This window comes from Anneissia japonica, unplaced genomic scaffold (assembly GCF_011630105.1).
Source record: "Anneissia japonica isolate Jap-2015-1 unplaced genomic scaffold, ASM1163010v1 scaffold987_len1640505_cov201, whole genome shotgun sequence".
Classification (NCBI taxonomy): domain Eukaryota; kingdom Metazoa; phylum Echinodermata; class Crinoidea; order Comatulida; family Comatulidae; genus Anneissia; species Anneissia japonica.
Window position 1 is genome coordinate 815,239 of NW_022714175.1, and position 10,115 is coordinate 825,353.

The following is a 10,115-nucleotide window of genomic DNA, read 5'->3' on the forward strand; positions in this document are numbered from 1 at the left end:
GTGCTCAACATTCTGTTATTAATAAATTTTTTTATCTATGTTAAATTTGTGATTAAGTAATTCATTTAAAGATTTTTGTCATATTTTAGTTAAAAAAAGATTTATTAAGATGCGTGCAGAAAGAATGTTGATATGCAGAAAAGTAAAATTAACCCCAATCCCTGTCTCTTATACACATCTAGATGTGTATAAGAGACAGTGATGCTAAACAATGCAATGCATTATTTTGAGATCGAGTTTCTTGTGTACTTGCTCATTAGGTGTTGCTTTACTCTATTTCAAAAGGGAAAAAAGTCGCTGCTTGTTACCATACCACGATAACTAAAAATTGTCAAGTCCAATTGTTCAAATTTGGCAAAATGCAATGAATAAATTTGGTGACTATTAAATTATTGCAATTCCCAAATTTGTGTTTAGTTTTTGCGTACAAAAGAACCTACACACCCGCAATGTTCTGGTTAAATATATATTATCATCATTACTAGAGCAAAAGTAATATTCCTTCGCACATACGGTACCTTTCCATAACTTCCTTGATTTTCACGTTTGTAATATTTGGCATTGTCATGTTGCTGATAACTGGGATAATAGGCCTTGGGTTGTACATATCCCTTAAAACAATATAAAAAAAATTGTAAATATTAACATATTGTTCAATTGATTGCATGGTTGATATAAAATAATGATAAAGATATTATCATCATTACTAGAGCAAAAGTAATGTTCCTTTGCACATACCTTTCCATAACTTCCTTGATTTTCACGTTTGTAATATTTGGCATTGTCATATTGCTGATAACTGGGATAATAGGCCTTGGGTTGTACATATCCCTAAAAACAATATTAAAAAATATGTAAATATTAACATACTGTTTTATTGATTGCATGGTAGATTAAAAATGATATACCATATTTTCCGGTGTATAAGCCGCACCTGTGTATAAGCCGCCCCCCCCCCCCAAATTTGGACGCGAAATATCACGATTTTTTTTGTCACCTGTGTATAAGCTGCACCTATTTTTAAGCTCCAAACCGTTCCCATAATGTTAAGTTTTTAATTATTTTGAAACATTGACATTATTTATGAATGTTCACATCTTTTTCGGCCGATTATTAAACAACAAACAACTGGAAATGCGTGTAAACTGCTGGCTACCGCCATGTTAACAACGTATTCTTGCGCTAGGCAGCCCTAGGGAAATCCCCATTTTTTGCTAGACGGTCGTGCTACGTTAAATTTTCAACATCAGTTTAGTTTGAGTTTAATAAAATAAACACTTATTAAGTATATTTATCTATTTCAAACAATCATTCTATTATTATGTTGACTTATAACAGTCGGTATTAGGCTAAAAATATTCGTAATTCTAGGCTTAAGTCATTACTACTCACAGCCCACTGTGCGAAGCATGCACCATCACGCACCGCGGTTTATAAACAAAAACTGAACTGGAGAAATATCGTGGATAAAAAATTCACGCATGCCTAGATGATGTATGCCTTTCTACAGTTAAATTCCAGTAAAATAATTATTACAACTTCAAGAAAACTCGAGTTTTTATAGCATAAATTAATTTTACAAGTTTTTATTCTAAAATTATTATAGCGGTATCAATATTCTCTCTATAACGGTACAAGCCACTGGGAACCAGACATCGAGCTGCAAGTTTCACCAGCCCATGTGTGTTTTGTTGCGACATCGAAAATGAAGCTGCTCACGTGATCTCGAGGAGTTTGTTATTGTTTTGAGCAAAGCGGTTTCGAACAGAAACGGCGTGTTTCAAAATTGTTTATAAGTGAACATAATTATGAAAATAATTATTTAGGCAACCCAAACTATTGCTTGAATGTCGTAGAAAATGTAGTAGGAATCCTAGTACAGTAATGTAGTGAGTATAATTACAAATACTAGGGCTACAAACCGGTTTTAGGCTAGGCTAATTAATTGAGCTAGCATAGGCCTAACCTAGACAGACGGCGCCTGATTTTCGCCGCGGCTCGCGATCTGAACTTTTAGGTGTAGGTTAATGACCGGTGTATAGGCCGCACCCCAAACTTCAGGGGGAAAATCGCGTATAAAATTTGCGGCTTATACACCGGAATATACGGTAGATATATTGTTAGATATATATTATTATCATCATTACTAGAGCAAAAGTAATATTCCTTTGCACATACCTTTCCATAACTTCCTTGATTTTCACGTTTGTAATATTTGGCATTGCCATATTGCTGATAACTGGGATAATAGGCTTTGGGCTGTACATATCCCTAAAAACAATATTAAAAAATATGTAAATATTAACATACTGTTTTATTGATTGCATGGTAGATTAAAAATGATATAGGTATATTGTTAGATATATATTATTATCATTACTGGAGCAAAAGTAATATTCCTTTGCACATACCTTTCCATAACTTCCTTGATTTTCACTGTCACCTTTGTAATATTTGGCATCGTCATATTGCTGATGACTGGGATAATAGGCCTTGGGTTTTACATATCCCTAAAAACATTATTAAAAATATGTAAATATTAACATCGTTTTATTGATTGCATGGTAGATTAAAAATGATATAAATACTGTATATTGTTAGATATAAATTATTATCATTACTAGAGCAAAAGTAATATTCCTTTGCACATACCTTTCCATAACTTCCTTGATTTTCACTGTCATGTTTGTAATATTTGGCGTCGTCATATTGCTGATAACTGGGATAATAGGCCTTGGGTTGTACATATCCCTAAAAACAATATTAGAAATATGTAAATATTAACATATTATTTTATTGATTGCATGATAGATTAAAAATGATATAAATATATTGTTAAAAATATATTATCATTACTAGAGCAAAAGTAATGTTCCTTTCCACATACATTTCCATAACTTCCTTGATGTTTATTGGCACGTTTAAAACGTTTCGTCATCGACATATTGTTAATGACTGGGAAGTGTATCTTCAATACCTTCTAGAGACTTGTCCCAGAGCTAAACTCAGTGGCTCTATTCCAGGACTTTCTACTCTCCCAGAATCAGTCTGGAGGGACAGTGTAAGTACACTAATGGAATAATAAGGCTATGAGACTTCTCAATGATAAAAAAGCAAGTCTCCTTTCTACATACCTTTCCGTCAGCTCCACTATGTTCAGAATAGTATACACCTGGAGCCTTATAGCTCTGAGCTTCCTTCTTGAGTGGGATAGCTCTAACAGCTACACCAAGAATTGCAAAAATTGCCAAGCAATAAATAGCCTTCATGGTGACTTAGTGGAGATGTGTAACTTCTGAAAGCTGAATCTGCTTTGGAAGATGTTACATCTTATTTATACATTTATCTGCTATGAAATTTGTATACTGTGGTTTAGTGCATCAGACCATGCAAAGTAGATAAGTCTCTACTAACCACACCATCTCATGGTTATGTATTTTTAAACATTTTTTCATAATTTTAAAATTTATAACATAATAATGTTGTTTTTGTTATATTTTTAGGCATTTAAGCACCTTAAGCAGGGAGATCTGGATGTTAAGCTTTGTGACGTTGACAGAGACACTGTTCAAAAGGTAAGCATTAGACATTCTACAGCCGATTCACGTCAAGTGAGCACTTTTTGACTGATGGTTGTTCGCTTCAGTTTGAATAGTTTCTACTTTTAGCAAAGTGAAGTAATGCAGCTAGTTACAAAGCAATTTTTTTAATGCATAGTCATTGGGTCCACATTAGTTGGCAACCTCACTTTGTACCTATTTATGCACCTGCAGGAGAGAAACAATGCTAATAAGGGGCCTTACTTAAGAACACAATCGAAATAGTCTTAAAACTCTGACTTAGAGATTGGGAAGGCAAACCATTTCTACTGTTACTAAACAATGATGCATTTCTGCTATATTTGTTGTTTTCCTATATGAATTCATTCACAATGATTTTGTGTTGATAAACTAAAATCCCTATAAATTTTTTATCTTATAATAATACTGTATACATTGTAGAACATCATTATGGGTTTGTGAAATAAACCTCAACAAAAACATTTCATCTTCAATTGACAAACCCTGAAATCCTAAACAATTTCTACACAAAGCTGTTTACATTTTGCCAGACCTTTTTTCGTTAGAAGTTTATGTAAGAGCAAGGTGGAGGATTGTTGCTAACTTAATCTCATCTTGTAGGTATGAGGTCTACATCTGTGTAAGACTGACCCATAGCATGTAGACTTTACATTTCATCATCTTCATTTCTCTGTAGCTCCTGTTCCCTTTACTTCGTTTGAGGCAGGCCTGTTGCCATCCACAAGCAGTTCGTGGACAATTTGTCCCATTACAGAAGGACTTTCTGACAATGGATCAACTACTAACATCCTTACAAGAAAAGGCTAAAATCGAGAGCGAGGAGTGTCATCGACAGTTGGTGTGTTCCCTCAATGGTTTGGCAGCAGTCCATATCATAAAATCTGAGGTATTAACAAAGTAATATGTTAGAACAATGTTAATGGATGAGATATAATGGCTTATCCAGGATTCAGTAAGCATGACAATAATATTTACATATTTTATTTAACCACAAAAATACTTGAATAGTTTTTTTATTGAGCATTTGAAAGGCATAACTTTCACAGAAGAGGATCAGCATAAAATCTCATCAACTATAAGGAGCAGGAATCATTTAAAAATATTAACTATAACAATAATGTCATTGAAATTTGTTTTTTATTATGGAATCTGTTTAGTAAATAATTTTAATTTTATTATTTTGGAATATGGTTTCTTTTTGTAGTTTTTTTCTCTTATATCAGATTTATACTGAACTTTGGATTTCACAGTTTCACAAATATAATACAGGTCTCCCTCCAATTAAAGACCACTTTTAGGACCGTGGTTTCCATGGCCTTTAGCAGCTCTGGTCTCTAATTAGAATAATAAAGATAAAAGACATTTGTTAATTTGGGACCACATAAAAGTGGTCTTTAATTAGAGGTAGTCTTTAATTGGAGGGGTGTTTAATTAGAGGGAAACCTGTATACAGTTGAACTTGCCTAAGTCGAATCCAAAATGCCATTGAAAAATTGTTCAACTTAGATAAAATTGGACTTACAGATTGTTAATTAATGGAAAAGAAAAATTTGGCATGTAAAATAAGTTTTAACTTTAGAAAAATTATTTGAGTTAGGCAAAGTAGATTTAGGAAAGTTTGACTGTATGTACAAATTATTTAATTAGGTTGCCGAAGCAGTTGAAAAGTATCGTGAGGTGCTTCGTTCTTCAGAAGAATTTAAGGAGAAGCTGCGTACTGATAAACTGCAACTGTACCATGCTATGGTCAACTTACGTAAACTCCTGGATACCACACCAGAGGGAGTCAATCCTACCTTGCGAGATCATCAATTGCGAGATTTAGTAAGTATGTAATTCAACCGCATGGATAATTAGAGCGTGAGAAAGTTATGGTTAGGCAGCCCCAGGAGATCCGTAGCTGCTGCAATGTAGTGCCACCCATGTGATGAATTGAACAATATGTCAGACTTGTGGTGGGTTGTTTAACCTGCAATGACACATTGAATAAAGCTAGGAACTGTTATAGCAAATGATGGTTCCATCTATGGTTATGGCTCTCCAATCAACAACAAAGCAGTGTGTGTGTGTGGGATCCTAGGAGTTGGCCTGTATTAGCCTAGACCTAGGCTGGTTGGTAAAAGAAATGTTTTGAGTTTTATTTATTTTATTTAATTGAAATAAAATGTGTTCAGATTTATCTATATAACATTAGCATTGTAAAGGGCATTGTAAACATTTCCTAACCTGCTATTTTGTATATGTTTTTAAACGTTCTTTATCATAACTTTTGAACACTACTGCATAAAAAAACATAGGGAGATCTGCTTTGTTAACAAATTTATACTCAACTCAGCTAATTTCAGTGACGTCATCGTGGTTCGCCATTTCCCTCTATTGGAAGGTACATTGTATATAATAATGTGAAGTTAAGAAGCATATTGTAAGCGATATTATGCTCTTTGTAAGAATAACATCATTGTTATCATTATTATTATAAGTATACTTCAAAATGTATAAATTAATTAAATAAATAATAAATAAAGGCCTCTTTGTCTGACATTAAGAGGCCTTTATTCAAGTGGAGTATTCAAGAGGATGGATGGATTTATTCAGTGTAAACACCAAGGTCTTAATGATATATATAATAATACAATAATGTGAAGTTCTAACAGGCCTTAGTGATATACCCCTTATGAGACTTAGGCTAACGTTATTATTGTTATACTTCAAAAAATCTTTGTTTACTTGTTTGTGGACATAAGCCTTTTATGCTATTTTTTAATAGATAATAGCATGAAGTGTTAGAGGCCTTAGCAAGATGTCCTATATATCATTATCAATGTTATGCTATTTTTTATATAGATAGATAATAGCATGAAGTGTTTAGAAGTCTTAGAAAAAAGCCCTACATGTCATTGTAGGCTATAACTGGCACTTAATGATATGCTGTTTATATAGATAGATAATAGCATGAAGTGTGTAGAGGCCTTATAGCAAGATGCCCTACATATCATTGTAGACTATACGCTTTTAATGTTATGCTATTTTTTAAATAGATAGATAATAGCATGAAGTGTTTAGAAGTCTTAACAAAAAGCCCTATATATCACTGTAGGCTATAACTGGCACTTAATGTTATGCTGGTTTTTTTATATAGATAGATAATAGTATGAAGTCTTTAGAGACCTTAGCAAGATGCCCTATATATCATTTTATAAAGTAAGTGGTGACATCATCACTTTCATTTGCACTGAATTTTCCTATAACCAACTGATCACTAATTCAATATAGTGCCTCCGATTTTTTGCATCTCATGTCCAAAAAACTCAAAGCTGGGGTGATTTTACCACAGTACATCACAATGGAATATTTTGTTGCTAGGCCAAGCTATGAACGCATACAGCAAACCTAACAAATCTCACTCTACGGCGCTGGTTAACACGAATAAAGCCTAGACTGTCTTAGGCAAGGCCTAGAAAGGCATAATTGTTGAGATAACAAGGTGATTGACTTATAAAAGAACTGAAAAAAATTAGACAACGCTGAAAAAATTGATAATAATGTTTGCAATACATTTTAATCTAAACAAATGTGTACCTGGATGTTAGGCCTACCTTATAACCCCTAATAAACTTCATTAACCACAATCAATAATCAGGATTTGAATACACTATAGGAAATAGACGCCTTAGGAGCCATTATTTCCTTCAAAAATTGCTTTTAGTCCTCTTGGCTTCAGGCATTTTTTTTTTCAGGAAATAATGGCTCCTTCGACTTCTATTTCCTATAGTGTAGTCAAAACCTGACTATAATTGCTTAACAGGCTATAAGTTCTTAACTTATGCTTTTTTTTTTAATAAGTTTGAACAATAGATATCAATATTTGAGTTATAGTACCTTACTTTGTATGTTTATGTAAGTTATTAGCATTGAATTGAAAGACATATTAGTGTGCCATAGAATGAGGGGCGTTATAAGACTACCAACCATGTAAGCAATTGTGTCACCCCTAGCAACGACATATCTAGGATTTGACATAGCTGATGGTCACATGCGGTGGGGAGGTGGGGACACTAGTTGGGGTTGAGGTAATTTTTAACTACTTGAGGGGGCATGCCCCCATGCTCTCCCGTAGAGATGCCACTGATATACCTGCTTTGTTTTTATTGTAGGCCTCTGAAATCTATGACGGTTACATGGCTAAAGCATTAGTAAAAGTAAATAGTGCTAAGGAAGGTTTGAAGCCAGTGCAAGACAAGATCCATGAACTAGCTTCAAAGGTAAAATTTCAGTGACAAAGTTTTATTTCAGTGACATAATGTGAATGTAGACTATGGTTGGGAGAAAAATTGTGGTGGTAAAAATGATTCTGGTAAATATGGTTGAAGAATTGATAGACAAAGTTATCAAAAATTCTTACCTTAATTATAATTATTTTCATATTTATTGCCTAAAGTTTTATGCATTTATATTTATTTTACTGCTATGAGGGTCAGTTTGGTGTGAAAGCCTTTCTTTTGCAATATTATATAAATAAATGGAATAAAGGAATTATTGAATCATAATGAATTGATAGTTGAATGCATCAGAAAATTATAATGATTAATAATTGAATTGAATGAATGCACAAAGGAAGAGACAGGTGGATGGATGAAAAAATAGTGTTGATGGTAGTGAGGCGAATCCATCCATAAGTGATGCTTGTACTGATTGTACAATTTTTTAAATTGAAAGCCACTACACATTTTTGTCAAACAGATTCCAGTTAGTTCTACTTGGTGGTTGGATGCCATTGACCTTTTTCAAAAACTAGGCATAGACGATGAGATTACCAGTAGAGTGAAAGCTGATTTGGATGCTAATGCAACTGCCGGTGTTATAAGCCTAGTGAACAGGTAGGGCCTTGCATAATTATATTTCCTTTGGGTGGAGGGCTAGTGGGGATTGCTGTTGGAGATAAAGAGCACAAGTTGTGAGGAATCTGTTAAAGATGGATAGTAGGGAGGAACCCTCAGTAGAGAGCAACCTTGGGTAGGAGAAATGTGAATGAATAGTAGGAAGGGCTGGTGGGAATAACCACACGATAAAATAAGTAGGATCTATGAATATAAATTTGACTGATGGCAGTAGAAAGTAAAAGCTTACATTTTTGAATTCAGATTTAGGAACTTGCCTGGTCTTCAGTTTCTGCATCACTGAAAGCTGTTGGCGATGGCGTGTAGCGATTGTGTGGAAACCAAGCTTTTAGATATGGAATCTGCAAGATTATTTGCAATAATTGTTTAGAATTTTATTATTAAAATGAATAGTAGGAAGGGCTGGTGGGAATAACCACACGATAAAATAAGTAGGATCTATGAATATAAATTTGACTGATGGCAGTAGAAAGTAAAAGCTTACATTTTTGAATTCAGATTTAGGAACTTGCCTGGTCTTCAGTTTCTGCTTGTTCGTCATTTGGACCTCTTGGAAGAAAAGCGTAAAGCCGTATGTGAAGCAGTCAACAAGCTGACCTGTGACCCCAATGAAGAGTTGCTGCAACAGTGTATTGAGTGTCACTTGAGGCCCTTTAATGGAGAAGAACAACAAACGTAATTATTTGATTGTTTCGTTTTTTTTTCTTTTAATTGCATCCAATTTAATAGTGTTTATATTATTTCCTAAATTTGATATTGATACTCTGTTATTCAATCGATCAAATAATATCTCATCAAAATGTGTGTCATAAAACAATAAAAAAGTATAGAGTGCAGTTGCGTTTGCTACTAAACAGTGGTGTATCTAGAGGGTGGGGGTTGCGCGGAGGGTGCATGCCCCTCATAAAATTACTCAAGCCCCCAAAATCATGGTCAAGTAGTTAAAAATCACCTAAAATCTCCTTATTTTGCGAGTTAATGCCTCTGAACTGATCATCAAGCCCCCCCCCATACTTCAACTTAATGTGAATGAATAGTAGGAAGGGCTGGTGGGAATAACCACACGATAAAATAAGTAGGATCTATGAATATAAATTTGACTGATGGCAGTAGAAAGTAAAAGCTTACATTTTTGAATTCAGATTTAGGAACTTGCCTGGTCTTCAGTTTCTGCTTGTTCGTCATTTGGACCTCTTGGAAGAAAAGCGTAAAGCCGTATGTGAAGCAGTCAACAAGCTGACCTGTGACCCCAATGAAGAGTTGCTGCAACAGTGTATTGAGTGTCACTTGAGGCCCTTTAATGGAGAAGAACAACAAACGTAATTATTTGATTGTTTCGTTTTTTTTTCTTTTAATTGCATCCAATTTAATAGTGTTTATATTATTTCCTAAATTTGATATTGATACTCTGTTATTCAATCGATCAAATAATCTCTCATCAAAATGTGTGTCATAAAACAATAAAAAAGTATAGAGTGCAGTTGTGTTTGCTACTAAACAGTGGTGTATCTAGAGGGTGGGGGTTGCGCGGAGGGTGCATGCCCCTCATAAAATTACTCAAGCCCCCAGTTTCCCCCACCAAAAATCATGGTCAAGTAGTTAAAAATCACCTTATTTTGCGAGTTAACGCCTCTGA

General features: G+C 34.1%; 2 protein-coding genes across 12 annotated transcripts in view; one reads left to right on the forward strand and one right to left on the reverse strand.

The window, feature by feature from the left end:
* Positions 1 to 3,497, reverse strand: part of LOC117108966 (adhesive plaque matrix protein-like) — an 11,287-nt gene extending 7,790 nt beyond the window's left edge. For 2 of the 10 annotated variants that reach the window (XM_033251168.1, XM_033251158.1), the window contains exons 1-5: positions 3,135 to 3,491; positions 2,653 to 2,751; positions 2,412 to 2,510; positions 739 to 831; positions 519 to 611 (exon numbers count right to left, since the gene is read on the reverse strand). In XM_033251168.1, the coding sequence (XP_033107059.1) occupies positions 519 to 611; positions 739 to 831; positions 2,412 to 2,510; positions 2,653 to 2,751; positions 3,135 to 3,269 (519 nt within the window). In that variant the 5' untranslated portion in view covers positions 3,270 to 3,491. Of the gene's footprint in view, positions 1 to 518; positions 612 to 738; positions 832 to 2,411; positions 2,511 to 2,652; positions 2,752 to 3,134 lie in introns of all 10 variants that reach the window. The other 8 variants (XM_033251163.1, XM_033251160.1, XM_033251164.1 and 5 more) reach the window with 8 other exon arrangements.
* LOC117108964 (E3 ubiquitin-protein ligase SHPRH-like) overlaps positions 1 to 10,115 on the forward strand; it is a 36,274-nt gene that overhangs the window by 18,233 nt on the left and 7,926 nt on the right. For both annotated transcript variants that reach the window (XM_033251156.1, XM_033251157.1), the window contains exons 12-17: positions 3,504 to 3,575; positions 4,258 to 4,467; positions 5,229 to 5,405; positions 7,736 to 7,843; positions 8,322 to 8,458; positions 8,978 to 9,154. In XM_033251156.1, coding sequence (XP_033107047.1) covers positions 3,504 to 3,575; positions 4,258 to 4,467; positions 5,229 to 5,405; positions 7,736 to 7,843; positions 8,322 to 8,458; positions 8,978 to 9,154 — 881 coding nt within the window. The remainder of the gene's footprint in view (positions 1 to 3,503; positions 3,576 to 4,257; positions 4,468 to 5,228; positions 5,406 to 7,735; positions 7,844 to 8,321; positions 8,459 to 8,977; positions 9,155 to 10,115) is intronic.